Source organism: Glycine max, chromosome 13 (assembly GCF_000004515.6).
Source record: "Glycine max cultivar Williams 82 chromosome 13, Glycine_max_v4.0, whole genome shotgun sequence".
NCBI lineage: Eukaryota > Viridiplantae > Streptophyta > Magnoliopsida > Fabales > Fabaceae > Glycine > Glycine max.
The window spans coordinates 5,173,403-5,193,076 of NC_038249.2; the positions used below are offsets into that span (position 1 = coordinate 5,173,403).

Sequence of the window (19,674 nt, forward strand, 5' to 3'; positions counted from 1 at the left end):
TTATGCACACCCTCATAGATGAAAGCCAATCAGCATTCATAGAAGGAAGACACATGTTGCACAGCGTGGTAATAGCAAATGAGGTGGTTGATGAAGCTAAAAGGAGCAACAAGCCATGCATCGTGTTCAAGGTTGATTACGAGAAGGCGTATGACTCAGTGTCTTGGGATTTCTTGCTGTATATGCTAAGGCGTATGGGTTTCTACTCCAGATGGATTCATTGGATTGAGGGGTGTCTAAAATCCACATCTGTCTCGATCCTTATAAATGGTAGTCCATCCCAGGAGTTTCTCCCTCAAAGAGGACTTAGGCAAGGGGATCCCCTAGCACCACTCCTCTTTAACATCATTGCTGAAGCCCTAAGTGGCCTAATGTCACAAGCTATTCGAAAAGGTCTTTATAGGGGTTTCTCAGTTGGTGTGAATCAGGTGGAAGTTAGTGTTCTACAATAGGCAGACGATACAATTTTCTTTGGAGAAGCTACTATGCAGAACGTCAAAGCAATCAAGGCAATTTTGAGGACTTTCAAACTTGTATCTGGCCTCAAAATTAACTTTGCTAAAAGTAGTTTTGGGACTTTTGGTGTACCGGATCAATGGAAGTCTGAGGCAGCTAGTTACCTCAACTGTAGCTTGATGTCCTTTCCTTTCACCTACCTAGGTGTTCCTATTGGAGCGAATCCAAGATTACGTTAGACGTGGGACCCTGTATTAACAAGTGTGAGAGAAAACTATCGAAATGGAAGCAAAGACATCTGTCTTTTGGGGGGAGAGTGACACTTATACGGTCTGTTCTTAATTCCATTCCTATTTATTTTTTCTCATTTTTCAGGGTACCTAAAAAGGTGGAGGACAAGATGGTTAGCATACAAAGGAGATTTCTTTGGGGAGGTACACATGATCAAAACAAGATAGCTTGGATTAAGTGGGAGTCAGTGTACCTTCCAAAAGAACATGGAGGCTTGGGAATTAAAGACATCAACACATTTAATCTAGCATTGTTGGGCAAGTGGAAATGGAAAATGTTTCAGCACCAGAGGGAATTGTGGGTAAGGGTCCTTGAGTCTAAATATGGTGGCTGGAGAAATCTGAGCGAACTACCCCGAATTAGTAGCGAATCCATATGGTGGCGGGACTTAAAATTATTGGATCAACATCCACTTCATGGTCTCACAATCCAATCAGCAATCTCATGGCAGGTGGGATGTGGTGATCAGTTTAGATTTTGGGAGGATAATTGGAGAGGAGGTGAGGGAACATTGTTAAGTAAGTATCCTAGATTGTATGCTATATCTTGCCAGCAAAACCAAACCATACAGCAGATGGGAAATTTCAGGCAAACAAGGTGGGAATGGGACTTTAAATGGAGGAGATCATTGTTTGACAACGAGATAGACATGGCTGTTTCATTTTTAGGAGATATTGATCAGTGCAGAATTCAGGCTCAGTCTAGAGATCAGTGGGTGTGGCTACTAGAGCCAAGCGGTCATTACTCAGTTAACGGTGCATATAGGGTGTTGAAGGGGGAGATAACAGAGGAGATTCAGGACAGAGTATTTGAAGACTTGTGGAAACTCAAGGTCCCAAATAAAATTCTGGTCTTCGCGTGGAGATTACTCAAAGATAGGCTGCCGACAAGAGCTAATTTGAGAAGGCGACAAATTGAAGTAGTTGACAACACTTGCCCTTTCTGCAGAAGCGTGGAGGAGAATGCCAGTCATCTGTTTTTTCGCTGCAGCAAAGTCATTCCTGTGTGGTGGGAATCTTTGTCTTGGGTGCGCCTTGTGGGACCTCTCCCCAATGACCCAAAACAACATTTCCTTCAACATGTAGCTGCAGCAACAGAGGGTATTGGGGCCACTAGGTGGCAGTGGTGGTGGTTAGCATTGACATGGACCATTTGGAAGCATAGAAATAACCTCATCTTCTCAAATCATATATTTAATGCCAACCAAATGTTAGATGATGCAATTTTCTTACTTTGGACTTGGCTTAGGAACTTGGAGAAGGATTTTGCCACTCACTACAACATTTGGTCTAGCAACCTTAGCATAGGCTTTTATAAGTAGTGATGGTCAATTTTAATTTCTCCCTTTATGTAGCCTGACTTGGTTCCTAGCCTGACTCCATTCAGTCAGCCTCGGACCCATACCTTTGGCTATCTATTTGTAATTTGTATCTTTGGTACCTCTGGTACTTTATTAATATATATACATATCTTTTGCTGATAAAAAAAAATGGCTACATAAGTAGAACAACTGCTAGAAATCCAAGAAAAGCTACCCCTACTAATACAAAAATCCTTGTCGAATTTGACTTGACCATTGATTAAAATGAATGATGAAATCTTTCTCCATATTTCTTAGCCAAGTCCATATTAAGAATATAGCATCCTTGAGGAACTTGTTGCCATTGAAAAGTGCATTGGAGAAAATAACTCTGTTTCGCATCTGCCAAATGGTGGGCAGAAAATTCACTTGGTTTAGACCAAATGGTTCAGCTAAAAGCAAGTTGGACAGATTTTTGATATCTCATGAATGGATTGCAAAATGGCCTGATACCACTCAATTCACCTTAGAGAGAAACTTTTCTGATCATTGTCCTATCTTGCTTAGGTCAAAGATCATTTACTGGGGACCCAAACCTTTTAAGGTTCTGGATTGCTGGATGAAGGATAGCTCTTTCAAGAGAACAGTCCATGAATGCTGGACATCTTCTCTGCTAGGAGGATGGGGTGGTTTTGTGCTTAAAGAAAAATTAAAACGCCTCAAAAGAAGACTGAAGATTTGGAACAAGGAGCAGTTCGGGGACACTTTCAAGAAGTACAAGCAGATTCAGGAGGAGCTAAATAGGCTGGAAGAGCAGACAATTGACAAATTTTTATCCCCCCAGGAGGCCAATGTTACAAAGCAGCTGCAGCAAGATTTGTGGGCAGCTGCCCATTCTCAAGAGTCGCTACTGAGACAAAAATCTAGGTCCAGGTGGATTAAAGAAGGAGATTATAACTCAAGATACTTTCACTTATTGATGAATGCAAATCGAAGAAATAACTTAATGAAAGGGATCCTGATTGATGGGTCATGGGTTGAAGAACCCCAAAAGGTGAAGGAGGAAGTCAGATTGTTCTTCTTAAAGAGATTTCAGGAATCTGACTTTCACAGACCAACATTAGATGGAATCCCATTTCAGGCAGTTAGCCAACAGCAGAAAGATATGCTGATTGAGAGGTTTCGGGAGGAGGAAGTAAAGGAGGCCGTATGGGGTTGTGGGAGCGAGAAAAGCCCAGGCCCTGATGGTTTTAATTTCAAGTTCATTAAGAAATTTTGGCCCACCATCAAGCCTGATATCCTGCGCTTCCTGGACGAATTTTATGTTAACGGATGTTTCCCAAAAGGAAGCAATGTCTCTTTTATAGCATTGATTCCTAAGGTGGCTGATCCGCAATCCCTGCATGATTACAGACATATTTCCCTAATAGGTTGCGTTTACAAGATAGTGAGCAAGCTATTGGCCAACAGATTGAAGAAAGTGATGCCATCCATTAGAGATGAACGGTAATCTGCCTTTATAGGCGGTAGGCACCTGCTGCACAGCGTCATTATAGCAAATGAAGTGGTGGAGGAGGCTAAGAGAAGTAAAAAGCCATGTCTTGTGTTCAAAGTTGACTATGAGAAGGCTTATGACTCGGTATCATGGGAATTTCTGAAATACATGATGAGAAGGATGGATTTCTGCCCCAAATGGATACAATGGATTGTGGGGTGTTTGTCTTCTGCATCTGTTTCGATCTTGGTGAATGGGAGTCCCTCGACTGAATTCACACCTCAAAGAGGCCTTAGACAAGGCGATCCACTAGCGCCACTTCTTTTTAATATAGTTGCTGAGGGTCTAAAAGAATTGATGAGACAAGCTGTGGAGAAAAATATATTCAGAGGGTATTAAGTGGGAAGTCACAAAGTGAGCATTAGCTTGTTACAATATGCGGATGATACAATATTTTTCGGGGAGGCGACTTTGGAGAATATTAATGCAATCAAATCAATCTTGAGGACCTTTGAACTTGTATTAGGGCTCAAAATTAATTTTGCAAAAAGTAGCTTTGGAGCAATTGGTATGCCGGAGATGTGGAAGCAAAATGCAGCTGATTTCCTGAACTGCAGTCTGCTGTCCATCCCTTTTGTTTACTTGGGAATCCCATTGGGGATAACCCGAGAAGGTGTCAGTTGTGGGATCCTATTCTCAGAAAATGTGAGAGGAAATTAGCTAGGTGGAAGCAAAGACATATATCATTTGGGGGGAGAGTGACACTCTTACAGTCAATCCTAACATCTATTCCCATTTATTTTCTTTGTTTTTTCAGGGCTCCTACAAGGGTGATAGAAAGATTGGAGGGCATTTAGAGAAGATTCCTTTGGGGTGGTGGCCCTGATCAAATCAAGATTGCATGGGTCAAATGGGAGACGGTGTGCCTTCCAAAAGAAAAAGGGGGGCTGTGAATCAAGGATATTAACAGCTTCAACCTTGCATTGTTGGGCAAATGGAAATGGAGTTTATTTCAAAATCACAAAGAGCTATGGGCTAGAGTGTTGGAATCAAAATATGGAGGATGGAGGAGTTTGGATGAAGCATCTCGAGATTCTAATGATTCATTTTGGTGGCGGGATCTGAAATTGGCACTTCACCATCTGTAACAAGAGTATGCTTTTCTCAATGGTATGGTGTGGAAGTTGGGGTGTGGTGATCGAATCAAATTTTGGGAGGATAAGTGGACTCATGGTGGGACAGCACTGGCAGCCAAATATCCAAGGCTATATCTTATTACTTGCCAACAGAATCACCTTATTCAGCAAATGGGAGATCACAAAGGCACAGGATGGGAATGGGACTTCAAATGGAGGCGACACTTGTTCGATAGTGAGGTATCTATGGCTGACAGTTTCATAAATGAGGTGGCAGGTGTGAAGGTTCAGTTCAACTGCAGGGATGATTGGGTCTGGTTCCAGACCCATCTGGCAAATACTCAGCAAAAACTGATTATGATATGTTGAGGGGGGATGCAGTGTAGGGGGACGATGTTGCAGATTTTGTACAATTATGGAAATTGAGGATCCCATCCAAAGCTGCAGTTTTTGTTTGGAGGTTACTTCGAGATTGATTGCCCACTAAAGCAAACCTGAATAGGCGGCAGGTGGAAATCCATGACCAAACTTGCCCATTCTGTAGAAGCATAGTGGAGGATACAACACACTTATTTTTCCAGTGCAGCAAAATTATACCTCTTTGGTGGGAAGCCATGTCCTGGGTGAACATCTCTACTGTATTTCCACAGCACCCAAGGCAACATTTTGCCCAACATATGATTGATGGGGTCAAAGGAATTTGTGCTAGTAGGTGGAGGGTCTGGTGGGTGACGCTTACATGGTCTGTGTGGCAGATGAGGAATAACATCATATTCTCAAATGGGATCTTCAATGGAAACAAATTAATGGAGGATGCTATATTTCTGCTTTGGACATGGCTCAGAAACTATGAGAAGGATTTTGTAACAAATTATAATCAATGGTCATCTAACATTATAGAGGCTTTTGTTGTTAGATAAGGATAGAAGTCATAGGGTCTTGATAGCTGTATAATTACATTATCCAGTTTGGTTCCCATCGAGACTGTTCTAGTCTGCCCTTAGGAACCATCTTACTGGTCTTTATTGTAATCACGGTACCTCTGGTACTCAGATTCTTCTATAATATATATTTATCTTTGCTGACCAAAAAAATAAAAAATAAAAATGGACCAAACTACAGCCATCCACCAACATTGCCATCTCTTGACCCTTATGCCATCCACCTGAACATATGAGTGTTGGATGAGATGTTGTCTCGAGTTTGATGGAAACACACTTTTAATATTCATCCAAGACATAGTCTCCCACCATATAGGGTGTATCTTGGCGCAATGAAGGAATAAATGGGCCGCCTCCTCCTCCATACATCCACAAAATGGGCAAGACAAATCCATGATCTGCACTTGTCTCCTCTGCAGATTTTTCTTTGTAGGTAATCTATCTCTAAATAATCTCCACGCGAAAACAGCGATCTTACTAGGGATCTTCAATTTCCACAACTCCATAAAACAATCATCATTACTTGCAGCTGCTCCCCCTTCCCATAACAACTGATAGGCACTATGAGTAGAATATGTGCCTGATGGATGTCCTATCCACTCCCATTCATACTCTCCTTGTTGCTGTATGGTCTTGCCATCTACCTCGCTAAGGAAGCTGATTGCTCATTTGATTTCACAATCGAACAGTGGTCTTCTCCAAATAAAGTGTCATTCCCACCTATTATCCTTGTGAGATCCCTAGAGGAAACTTAAAATACCACCCAAGGATCAGGAGGGCTACAATGGCTGCTGAATTCCTAGAAGAAACAGGAGGGCTAGCAGTACAGCATCAAGGATCAGACTCATGGGTTTGGAAGCATGACTCAAATGGAATTTATTCGACCAGATCTGCATATAAGTTTCTGCTGGGGGAAGTAAGGGGGGAATCAGAGGATGGGAGTTTCTCGCTTCTGTGGAAACTTAAATACCACCCAAGGCAAAGGTATTTACATGGAGGCTCATCAAAGACCGTCTACCAACGAAGCTGAATTTAAGAGGAAGACAAGTGGAGATAGCTGATCCACTATGCCCGTTCTATAACAACTTCGATGAAGATGTAGCGCACCTTTTTTTCAACTGCAGCAAGGTTCTTCCCTTGTGGTGGGAGACACTCGCATGGGTCAAATCAGTGGGTGCTTTCCCTAAAGATCCGAAAGATCACTTCTTGCATCATTGCAGGTTGAATGCTTCTCGAACAAAGGATATGAGATGGAGTTGTTGGTGGATAGCCCTCACTAGGACCATATGGCATCATAGAAACAAGCTAGTTTTTGATAACCAAGCTTTTAACGCAAGTAAGCTGATGGAAGACGCGCTCTTTTTACTTTGGTCCTGGCTCAAGGTTATGGAAAAAGACTTCGATACTCACTTCAACCAGTGGTCGTCCAATTTGTCAGATGTATTTGTTTAATTAGAAAGGGAGGGTTTTGTCTGCCACCTCTTCCAAGAGGTGAAGCATGTATGTTTTTTGAGTTGGGGTTTAGCTGGGGTTTATTTCTCTGTACCAGCTTTGTTTTAAACATTTTTTGTATCTACAGTACCTCTGGTACTTCTTAATATTTAATATATATATTTTTGCTGAGCAAAAAAAAAAATCCTTGTGAGATCCTAGTTGTGAGGAGAGAAAGAGACAGAGAGAGAGTGAAAGAGAGAGACAACGAGAGAGAGAGAGAGAAAGAGAGTGGATCACTGTGAGGAACAGAAAGGTAAGGAGAGAGAGCTGGAAGGCATTCGGCGGCAGCTCCTAGAAAACACCTTGGCGGAGAGAGGCCTGGACAGCAACACGTCTCCCATCACGCTAACTGGCGCGACAGAGCCGACATCACATCCTTCTGCTTCACCAGGTTCTCTAAGAACGTAACGGAGAAGGATTTATGGGGCTATTTTAAACAGCTGGGGGATGTGAGGGAGATATTCATCCCTAAACAGAGAAACAAAGAAGGAAGAAGATATGGGTTTGTGCGTTACAAAGGAGTTTCAAATGCGAGCTACATGGAAAGACAGCTGGACAATATCATTGTGGGGGGTCTGAAATTGCATGTGAACATCCCAAAGTATGGGAGAGGGAAGGAGAAGCCAGAAAAAACATAGCTAAACATGGGTGGCAGAAGGAGGGTGGAAACCAAAGGGGTAGGGCGGAAGTAGCTCCAAACATGAGGAGGTCATACACAGAGGCTGTAATCTCAAATACAGCCAGCTTGGGACGACAACGAAGCTCCCCTTCGTTCTCGGGGGAACACGGGGGATTGCATTCGACGGTCACAATGGAGATTTCGGAGGAATCGAGGAGGAGATACACAGACACATGGGTAGGAAGATTGAAGAGACAACAAATCTTTGAACGAGTTGAAGATGAACTTTCATGGATTCTTGGAACAGAGGTATCACCCAAATACCTCGGAGATGACATGGTCCTCCTTCTCGGGCTTTCAGACACAAAAGCACAGGAGTTGATTAGGGAAGAAACAAATCATGGCACCTCGGCATTCTATGAGCTGGAGAAATGGAACTCGAAGATTAAGCCAAGTAACAGATTGATATGGGTGCAGTGTTGGGGTGTCCCCTTAGTTGCATGGAATATCGATAACCTACGGAGAATCGTGGCTGAAGTGGGGTGATTTGGTTGAGGTTGATGACGACTTCGAAAGCATGCAGCGGCTTGATAGAGCACGCATTCTGATCAGAACACCTCGGAGACCGTTATTAGAGCATATGGTCACTGCTCACATAGACGGCGACACCCATGAAATTTTCATCGTCGAGGAGAGCGGGAGTGCAGAGACTGTCGGCATGCAACATCATCGGGACATCTGGGGTTCCTTTGAAGAAATTCTTTCTGAAGACGGAGATTCTGGCACATCACAGTGGAGGTTGTGCGATTCCCCTCCGCGCTCTCTCGCCGCAGATTCACAAGGCGATCCCACCTGCCGGCAAGCCATGGCAAGAACCGCAGGTCAAAAGGATTCCACTGATCCAACGGGTAATATCCAGAGCAGCAGTGCATGCGGACCTAACATCGTACTGCATCCTCTACGAACTGAGATTGGAACGAAGACCCACTTCGATGTTGGTGACCTGACACAAGCAGGAGACGGATATGAACAAGGAGGAAGTCAACATGCAGGAGCAGCAAAGAGGCTTACGCAAAAAGGGAAACCTTTATCAAGCACGTTAATGGCCAGTGCAGACGAAAGCCGAGAGTGGGGGGTAGGCGAGGTTCACGAAAGAAAAGAGGGACAAAGCATTAATAACCCCAACAACGGGTCATTGGAGGACATTTTAAATGAACCACGTGATAGTAACATGATCTCTATTGGGCCTAACTCAAAATTGGGCCCTCACAGACCTTCGACTCCAGACAACCAAATAGAAGTTCAACAAAACCAACCTGAAAGTGCTATGCAAGTTTATTCAAGGAAAAAAGGGGGTACAAAGAGATGGGCCCAGGGTACAAGTCGAGATCCAGGCCTTGAGGAGTGCAATGGTGGGAATGGACAGTCACAGACAACATTGGGCAAGGTAGGAAAACAGATCAGCACGACAAGTCTTAATGACGGAAACAGTGAGAAGGATTCAAATGACTTCGAAACACAACACCAACATGGGGGAGCACCGCAAATTGGGGAGGCCGACATCGCAAGTCTGCATGCAGAGGCAAAAGCTCAATGGGACATGGCGAATCAATTGGGAGTGCTGTGTGGGACTGATCCAACACAAATCATTGACAAAATTGCAGAAATGGAGGTCAGAGATAGAAAGGAAGTTGAAACACTGGGAAGGAGGAATCATTTATCATGAATATTCTGTCCTACAATATTCGTGGTCTAGGAAGGGAGGTTAAATGGTCTGCAGTCAGAAGGCTGGTCAAATATCACCATGTGGACATGCTGTGTTTGCAGGAGACCAAGAAGGAAGTTATTGACAGATCCACGTGTTAGGCATTGTGGGGGGAGTCTGATTTATGCTGGGAATCGCAGCCTGCATCAAATTCAGCAGGTGGATTGTTATGCATCTGGAATGATCAGGCCTTTCGGGTTGAAAGGAGAATAACTGGCAGGGGCTTTATATTCATGGAGGGCGTTTGGATCCAAGACATGCAGAGAATATTCTTAGTGAATGTTTACTCCCCTGTGATGCTCCTGGTAGGCGCACCTTGTGGGAAGACATTAAGCAGCTTAAAAGTCAGAATGCAGATGGAAATTGGTGCATAATGGGTGATTTTAACAGCATTAGAGAACCGGCGGAGAGAGTAAGTGTCACTCAAAGGGAGGCAGATAGCAATGCCATTTCACTTGGTTAGCGGAGCTAGAAGTGGAAGAAGCTCAATGCGTGGGGAGAGGATTCACTTGGTATCGATCAAATGGAACTGTAAAGAGTAAGCTAGACAGATTTTTCATTTCAGATGCTTGGATGTCCGTGTGGCCCGGCAACACTTATTTTATACTGGACAAATTTTTCGGATCACTGCCCTATTTTGCTTAAATCCACAAACGTCGATTGGGGACCCAAACCATTCAGGGTCTTCGATTGTTGGCTGAAAGAGAAGGATTTTACAGACCTAGTTAAAGGGAGCTGGAAGAATACAGTTATAAGGGGGTGGGGGGGGATACTCTCTGAAAGAAAAGATTAAGAGACTTAAGGTGAGAATGAAGCAATGGAACAAGCAAATATTTGGTGACACTGCCAAGAAGGTTCAGCAGCTGGAGTCTGCGCTTAACAACTTAGAGATCAACAGCAATGACAGGCAGCTAACTACATCTGAAGTGGCAGCGTGGAAAAAGTTGCAGGAGGATCTATGGTCAGCGGCACAACTCCACGAATCTTTGCTGCGCCAGAAGGCAAGGTCCAGATGGTTAAGAGAGGGGGATTGCAACACCCGATATTTTCATTTGCTCATGAACTCAAAACGTAGGAGTAATACAGTAAAAGGTGTGTTTATTGACAGCGTTTGGGTGGATGATCCAACCAGAGTCAAAGAAGAAGTCAGGAGTTTTTTCATGGCCAGATTTTGTGAACCTGATCCTCATAGGCCTCAGCTGACAAGAATCAGACTAAAGGGTATCAGTACACAGCAGAATGGTATGTTGGTGAGTGCCTTTAAAGAGGAAGAAGTAAAGGCAGCAGTTTGGGAATGCGGTAGTGATAAAAGCCCGGGACCGGACGGCTTAAACTTTAACTTCATCAAGCACTTTTGGGAGATAATAAAACCTGACTTCCTAAGGTTTTTCGACGAGTTCCACACCAATGGCATTTTCCCAAAGGGTGGGAATGCATCGTTCATCGCTCTAATCCCCAAAGTGAGAGATCCTCAATCTCTTAACGAGTTCAGGCCTATCTCGTTAATTGGCTGTGTTTACAAAATTCTAGCCAAGATACTTGCCAATAGATTGAAGCCAGTATTGCAGGATATCATAGATGAGAGGCAATCCGCTTTCTTACTGGGAAGACACTTATTGCACAGTGCCTTAATAGCAAACGAGGTAGTGGAGGAGGCAAAAAGGAGTCAAAAACCATGCTTAGTCTTTAAGGTTGATTATGAAAAAGCATACGATTCTGTTTCATGGTCGTTCCTATCTCACATGATGAGCCAGCTGGGATTCTGTTCTAAATGGATAGAATGGATAATGGGCTGTCTCACTTCAGCTTCGGTTTCAGTCCTAGTCAACGGCAGTCCTACTACTGAATTTACTCCTCAAAGAGGCTTGCGGCAAGGGGACCCTTTAGCTCCTCTATTGTTTAATATAGCCGCTGAAGGATTATCAGGATTGATGCGGGAAGTAGTGGACAAAAAGCTTTATAACAGTTTCCTAGCGGGAAAGAATAAGGAACCAGTTAGCATATTGCAGTATACTGACGATACCATCTTTTTTGGGGAGGCTAACATGCAGAATGTGATGGTCCTTAAAGCCATCCTTAGATGCTTCGAGCTGATATCAGGGCTTAAAATTAATTTTGCAAAGAGTCAATTTGGGACAATTTGCAAATCTGAAGATTGGAGGAAAGAAGCTGCTGATTATTTAAATAGTAGTGTGCTGTCTATGCCATTTGTTTATCTTGGTATCCCAATTGGGGCTAATCCAAGACACAGCGCAATCTGGGAGCCTGTCGTTCGGAAGTGCAAAAGAAAGTTAGCTAGTTGGAAACAAAAATACGTTTCCTTTGGAGGGAGAGTCACCTTGATAAATTCTGTATTAACAGCGCTTCCTATATACCTGCTATCTTTTTTCAGGATTCTGGACAAAGTCATTGACAAGTTAACCAGAATTCAGCGTTCATTCCTATGGGGAGGAGATTTGGAGCAGCGTAAGATTGCCTGGGTCAATTTGAAGACCGTGTGCCTCCCAAAAGACAAAGGCGGTCTTGGCATAAAAGGCCTTCGGGCTTTTAACACAGCGCTGTTAGGAAAGTGGAGCTGGGAGTTGTTTCAGAATCAGGGAGATTTGTGGGCCAGAATTCTAATTTCGAAGTATGGAGGGTGGAGATCCATTGTTGAAGAAAGAAGGAGCAGTCTATTTTCCTCCTGGTGGAAGGATTTGCTGCAGATTAATCAGCAGCAGAATGCATCAGTATTTAGAAACCAAACAGAATGGAGAGTGGGGCGTGGAGATTTATTCAGATTTTGGGAGGATCCGTGGGTAGGCGCTGGTGGCTCATTAATGTCAAAGTATCCCAGATTATATCACATTTCCAGTCAGCATCACCAAAGTATCAGCAGTATGGGGAGCCAACAAGATGCAGGGTGGGAATGGAATTTTAGATGGAGGAGGCCTTTATTTGATAATGAAATTGGGGTGGCAGCTGAATTTCTAGAGGAGGTAGCTCAAGTTACAATTCACCAAGATAGACCAGATGTATGGGTTTGGAAAGCCGACCCGAGTGGAAATTACTCCACTAAATCTGCATACCGGTTACTCATGGAAGCAGTAGGGGAGTCTCCCGAAGATAGGTCCTATGTGGACTTATGGAACCTCAAGATTCCTAGTAAATCAAGAGTGTTTGCATGGAGGCTCATTAAAAATCGTTTGCCAACAAGAACAAACCTTAGAGTTCGACAAGTGGAGTTAAACGACTCAAGATGCCCATTATGCAATAGCTCGGAGGAAGACGCAGCTCATCTATTTTTTCACTGCACAAAAACATTACCTCTTTGGTGGGAAACTCAGTCATGGGTAAACTCCTTGGGTGCATTCCCTCATAATCCCAAAGATCATTTTCTGCAACACGACAACAGATTTGCTGATGGAGTAAGAGCTAGAAGGTGGAAGAGTTGGTGGGTAGCGCTCACATGGGTCATTTGGAAGCATCGTAATGGGGTAGTATTTCATAACCACTCCTTCGATGGAAGCAAGGTCATGGATGATGCCATTTTTCTATTTTGGTCATGGCTCAAGAATATGGAGAAGGGATTCACAGTGTCATTTAGCTCCTGGTCTTCACAGCTCAAAGCAGCTTTCTAATTCTAGGGAGGGATAATATGTGTAATAGGATCATTTATCTATGCAGGGCATGTATTTTTATCCTATGGCTTCAGACAAATTCTTAGTGTTCTGAATCTGTTGTATTCATAGCATCTTCATGTATTATAGTACCTCTGGTACTCATTTATATATATATATTCTTATTTTTGCTGAGCAAAAATAAAGATGCTTCTCCGAAAAAGATTGTGTCATCAGCATATTGTAGGATGCTGATGGGCACATTATTGGCACCAACTAGGAATCCCTTATACAGATTTTCCTCTATAGCTCTCCTCATCAACCCCGTCAAACCTTCAACAACTATATTAAATAGGAAAGGTGCCAATCGATCCCCTTGCCTAAGACCCCTTTGAGGTAGAAACTCAGTTGTCGGGCTACCATTCACTAAAACAGAAATAGATGCGGATTTCACGCACCCTTCAATCCACTTGACCCATTTCGGACTAAAACCTGTTCTCTTCAGCATGTACACCAGAAAATTCCATGAAATCGAATCATATGCCTTTTCATAATCCACTTTGAAGACAAGACATGATTTGTTACTCCTCTTTGCTTCATCTATCACCTTATTCGCTATGAGTGCACTATGAAGTAAATGCCTCCCTTCAATGAAAGTAGATTGGGCCTCGTTAATGATGGATGACATCACCTCCTTCAATCTTTTAGCCAATAGTTTCGCCACAATCTTATACATACAACCTATAAGGGAGATAGGTCGATAATCATTCAGGATATGTGGCTCAGACACTTTGGGGATTAATGCTAAGAAGGATGCATTACATCCCCTAGGGAAAACACCATTTGCATGAAATTCGTCTAAAAAGCGAAGGACATCAGGTTTGAACAGGTGCCAAAACTTCTTTATGAACTTGAAATTGAAACCATCAGGCCTCGGGCATCGGTCACTCCCACAATCCCAAACAGCTTGCGTTACTTCCTCTTCTTGGAAAGGAGCCACCAACATATTATTCTGATGTTGGTTGATGGTCTGAAAATTAATACCATCAAGCCTGGGTCTGCAATAATCCGCTTCTTGAAATCTTTGTGAAAAGAAAGCCCTGACTTCCTCCTTCACCTTTTGAGGCTCATCTATCCATTGTCCATCAAGCATGAGCCCTTTTATAGCATTATTCCTTCAATTAGCACTCATCAATAGGTGAAAGTAGCGTGAATTGCAATCACCATCCTTGATCCATCTCGATCTTGCTTTCTACCTCAACATGGATTCATGAGCTTGGACCGCAACCCATAAGGCTTCCTGTAATTGTTTTCTCTTCATGTCTTCTTGTACAGATAGCTGCCTCTGGATGGTGTCTTCCTCCAATTTATTTAGTTCTGATTCAATCTTTTTAACCTTTTTGAAAGTATAACCGTATTGTTCCTTGTTCCAACTCTTCATCCTCTGTTTTAATCTCTTAAATTTTTCTTTGAGAACATATCCTCCCCATCCTGGTTGTTGATGAGATGTCCAACATTGGTGAACAAGTTTCTTAAATGAACTGTCTGATAGCCAACAGTCCAAAACCCTAAAAGGTTTAGGATTCCTGTCAACAGCCTTAGATCGGAGTATAATTGGACAATGATCTGAGAAATTTCTGGCAAGAGTAGTCTGAACGCTTGCAGGCCATCTTCCTAGCCACTCCGGGGATACTAGAAACCTATCCAACCTGTTCCTGGAAGCACCATTAGGTTTGTACCAGGTAAATTTTCTTCCCATCCATGGTGCCTCAAGAACCTCCAAATCATCAATCCATGTATTAAATTCGTTGATGCTGCTGTCTGCTGATGCCCTTTGGCAACTGCCAAATCTTTCATCTGGGTCCCTGATGGAATTGAAATCTCCGAAGATACTCCACAACCCCCCAGGTGTTGCTTCTTTTAGCTGCTTTACATTATCCCAAAGAAGTCTCTTATTATGGATGTCACACGGGGAATAAATAGTAACTATATGGACCTGCTGTGATTCACTAATCCATTCCCCCACCAAGAGTATAAAGCCATTTCCACTTACTTTCCTGTGGAGCCTGAAAGATTTTTCACACCACATGCACATTATTCCACCTGCTATGTTGGTAGCAGGCTGCATTTCCCATGAAACTTCTACATCCCCCCATACCGCCTGACACATAGCATTGTCAATGATTTCTTTCTTTGTTTCTTGAATACAAATCATATCCGCAGCCTCCATTTTTCTCGATCTTCTAATTGCTGCCCACTTTACACCCCTCCCCAATCCCCTAACATTGTATGAAACTATATTCATTGATTCCTTATGCTGTCACCCCGCCTTTCCGCTTCTGTCTTGTCTCTTTCTTCCATCTGGTTAATTTTTTCAATAACTATATTCTCCTCCTCCACACCTGAAACCCCCAATTGTTTAGCCTTGCTCCAGATGTAAACTGCCTCTTGATTATGCTGGTTATTGGATTCTGAGTTTGCACCTAAACCATCATTATGGACAGATGTGTTGCAGCTGTGTAACGGGCCTGCACCATGTAGTGTCCCTTGCTGTATCCCGGTGTGTGTGAACTGATTTTGTGGATTAGGTCCATGCATTTCTCTCGTCGATGTTGAATCAAAATGGCCCAAAAGGGATTTCTTTTGGCCCCTCCTTTGTCTTGAGTACATCAGCCACCTGTTCTCCGTTTTCTCTTTGCTATTTTTTGGATTGAGGCCCACACTACTTGCTTTTCCATTGGGGGTGTGAAGTATCAAAACCTGTTTATCTGGACTGAGGCCCATCCTGTTAGGTGGCCCACTAACACCCACGCAATCCTGCCCCAGAGAGTTTCCTTCAGTCACTACATTTGCTTCCTTTTTTTTAAAAATATCACGTGACTGCCAGCTGTCTTCAAGCTGTGGCTCGTCACGTGCTTCCTCTTCATTACTTATCCCGCTACTTTCCCCCTTCTCCAAATTTCCATTTTCATGAAAGTTCTGAGGCTCTTCTGCCATGATGAGAGTGTCCTCGCACAATGCCTGCCCTTGTTTGGCTTCAACGTCACTGTTGTCGGTGACCGTTGTTATCCGCAATTGGGTATCTTTCTGTTCGGCCTCGGGTTGCTGCTTTTTTTCACCAAACGACTCCCGGTCAGCATCGATAACCAGTGGGTAAGAGCATTTTCTTTGACTATTGGGTAATTCGTTTCTCCACTGGTTTTCGGTTATCATCGTCCCCGACATCTTCTCCGTCCAACGGTGCGGAACCTCTTCGAACCTCCCTTTCTCCGTCGAGGCTGGCGTGTTGCAGTCCAGGTGGATATCATCGGAGTTGATTTCCTCCAACGATCCTCCTATGCTTCGATCCCTCCCATTACGGTCGTGATAGACACTCCCGCACTCCTCTACAACATGCACGTTAATGGTGTGTTGTATTGTCGGCCTCCATGGGGTCTTAATGAGCACCCTTGCTCTATCCAGCCGTCGTTTATCCTCCGCATCATCGTCCATGTCAACCATTTCACCCATAACCGCCATCATCTTCTGAATATGTTTCATACTCCAAGCTTGAAGTGGAATTCCCCAAACATGAACCCAGGTCAGCCTATTTCCTATTCGTATGTTCGGGCTCCATCTTTCCAAGGAGTAGAATAACGGAGTGCCTCCGTCTATTCCACTATCCATGACTTGCTCTGCCACCTCGTCAGTGAGATCAAAGAGTAGAACTAAGTCATCACCTATGTATTTGGGCTTTAAGTCTAGTCCTGTCGGCCACCATATCTCATCCTCCACCCTCTCAAACATTGCTGGGTTTTTTAATCGTCCTATCCACGCATCTTTCAACCATTTGGTGTCTTCTGGCCCAATTTCAATGTGGACCGAAGATGTTGAGGATCCACGACTGTTGGGTTGGCTGTTGGGAGCCATTCGATGTCTCGGTACCCAGTTAGTGCGTGTCAACGCATCCAGGTAGGAAAATGGTTTTGTCTGGTTTGTTTGTCTGGCGCGATCAATCTCTGTTAGAGTCTCCTCCTTATAATTCTGTGGTTTACTGCCTGTTTCCTCCTTCCTTGGCTGTTCCCGTCCGAACTTAGGGATATTAACATATAGCTTCAGCCCGCCAATTACTATGTTATCCAGCTGCCTTGCCGTGTATCTCGTATCTCGTATCCCTTTGAATCTGACAAGTCCATACCTTCTTCCCATGTAGTTTCTTCGGTTTGGTATGAAGATCTCCCGGACGTCTCCCCACTTCTTGAAATGATACCATAGCTCCCTTTCTGTAACATCATCTCCGAAACGGGTGAAATAAAAGGATGTGATATCCTTATTATCTCTCCAGTTCGTCACAACATAGTGTTGCTGGGCTTTTCCTCTGTTTCTGGCATAAACCCGTCGGGTTGCCTCCCTGGGATTCACTCCGTCACTCTGAAATGCCTTTCCTCTAGACCTATCTCTCCCCCACCCAGTGTTTCTCTCTCTATGCATTTCTCTCTCTATTCTGGCCCCGTTTATTTGATTTTTAAAGCTTACCCCCCCCCCCACCCCCTTGGTTGTGTATTTGACCAGGTCTCCTTGACTAGATTCTGGAATGCCATATCTTTCAGCCAGCAGTCCATAACCCTAAAGGGTTTGGGTCCCCAATCCACAAATTTAGCCCTAAGCAAAATAGGACAGTGGTCCAAAAAATTTCTATTCAAAATAAACTGCGTAGATCCAGTCCATTTTGAAATCCATTCATCGGAGACGAAAAATCTGTCAAGTTTGCTTTTTGCAGTCCCGTTTGGTCTAAACCAAGTAAACGATCTTCCTACGCATGACACTTCTTCTACTGCTAGGTCCGCCAACTAGGGGTGGAAATGAGCCAAGCCAAGCCAAGCTTTACTAGGCTTGAGCTCGGCTTGAGTTGAATACGTAAGGCTTGAGCTTGGCTCATTATCTGTCATAGGCTTTTTTTTAAGGCTCGGCTCGGCTTACATAAAAGCCTGGCTTGGCCCATGAGCCTAACTAAAAAAATAAACTTATAAAATTTCGTATAAGTAATGTAAAAATCCAAAAATAATTGATAAACAAAATCATATTGAATTCAAGTCATTAAAGCACAAAGTATATCAAAAGAAAATAAAAAGAGCATAATATTAAAAAATGTATGGATTAGAGATGATTTACACTAATATAGCCAAACAAAAATTATTATTAGTTAAATTAACAATTTTTAATCCAATTTTTTGAATATATAATTATATTAAATATTTTTTTAAAAAATATGTCTACAATAATTTCATCTTAGTCTACTCAAGCCGTATCTTATATATTATTGATCGAGATCGTACCCGAATCAAATAAACATTAAAAATGCAGTATCTAGGAAGTGATCCTAGGTCGTCTTCCAATGAGCAATGGTCAACCAAATGTTCATAACAGATAGTAATAAAACAGTAATGAATTGGGGGGCTGTTTGTTTTTGTAAATTAAACAGCAAACAAATTTGAATTAGAAAATAACAGAATTAAAACATGTTTCCCCTTGATTCACAAGCAAGTTTCTTATCCTAGGTTACGAGAATTTATCCTTAATCAGTTCAACCACTTAATCCAACCCTAAATTAAATTACTAAGCGAAAATAACATAAGGTTGTCATTATGTGATTAAACAACACATACACCGATTAATCATGAACGAAACTAATCATTAAGCATGAACGTAAATTAAGCGTAAAGATAATTAATCAAGCACTAAGCATGCATGGATTAATAGCAACAAATACAACGTAATTGGTGAAGAGGAAAAACTGATCAGTATTCAATAGTAATAACAAAACCTCAAAGAGAGTTGTGCTTGATCCTCAAGAGAAAACAATGTTGGAGACTTAGCCTTCCATTAATCAGTAGAAACAAAATTGTAGATTGAAGTCGAAACGAAATTGTAGAAAACGAATTTTATTCTACGTGAACAGTGTGCATGAATAGTAATAAAAACTGGAATTCTAAAATCCTAGAATTATTCTCCTCTCCAAAAAAAAAAACTTCCTAAACTAAAACCTTGGTGCTATTATATAGGTCCTCTGCCCCAAAGCTCACAAATCTATTTTAAGTCTAAGCCCACAAACGAAATAAAATAAAATCTGGACAAGATAAGATAAGATTGGATGAAATAAAATCTAGACGAAATAAAATCTAGATGGAATAAAATCTGGATAAAATAAAATCTAGATAGAATAAAATCTGGATAAGATAAAATTTGATAAAATAAATTTATTATTATTATTATTATTATTATTATTAGCCGGCTTGTCAAGCTTAATAAGCTTTTTTTATAGTTTGAGTTTGGCCTTTTTATCTAAAAAGACTTTTTAAAAAGCTTGAGCTTGACCTTTATAGTAAACAAGCCAAGCCGAGCCGAGCCTTACATAGGCCGAGCCAAAAGCCCTCGACAAGCTGTTCGACTCATTTCCACCCCTACCGCCAACCAGTCATTGAACTCTATAGTACTACTGAGATCCCCCTCCCTCTGAGTCATACTCACTCTCTCAAATGGGTGCCTGATGCTGTTGAAGTCACCCAAAATACACCAAAGGCCAGTGGGTGCCAGGCTCT

General features: G+C 42.6%; 1 protein-coding gene across 5 annotated transcripts in view; it reads left to right on the top strand.

Annotated features, from left to right (window-relative positions):
- LOC100799939 (protein FAM91A1) overlaps positions 1-19,674 on the top strand; it is a 72,983-nt gene that overhangs the window by 8,659 nt on the left and 44,650 nt on the right. The window contains exon 2 of one of the 5 annotated variants that reach the window (XM_041008611.1): positions 832-18,205. The exons of the other annotated variants lie outside the window; for them this stretch is intronic. Within the exon in view, the coding sequence (XP_040864545.1) occupies positions 10,307-13,117 (2,811 nt within the window). The 5' untranslated portion in view covers positions 832-10,306 and the 3' untranslated portion in view covers positions 13,118-18,205. Of the gene's footprint in view, positions 1-831; positions 18,206-19,674 lie in introns of those variants that run through there. 5 annotated transcript variants of the gene reach the window in all.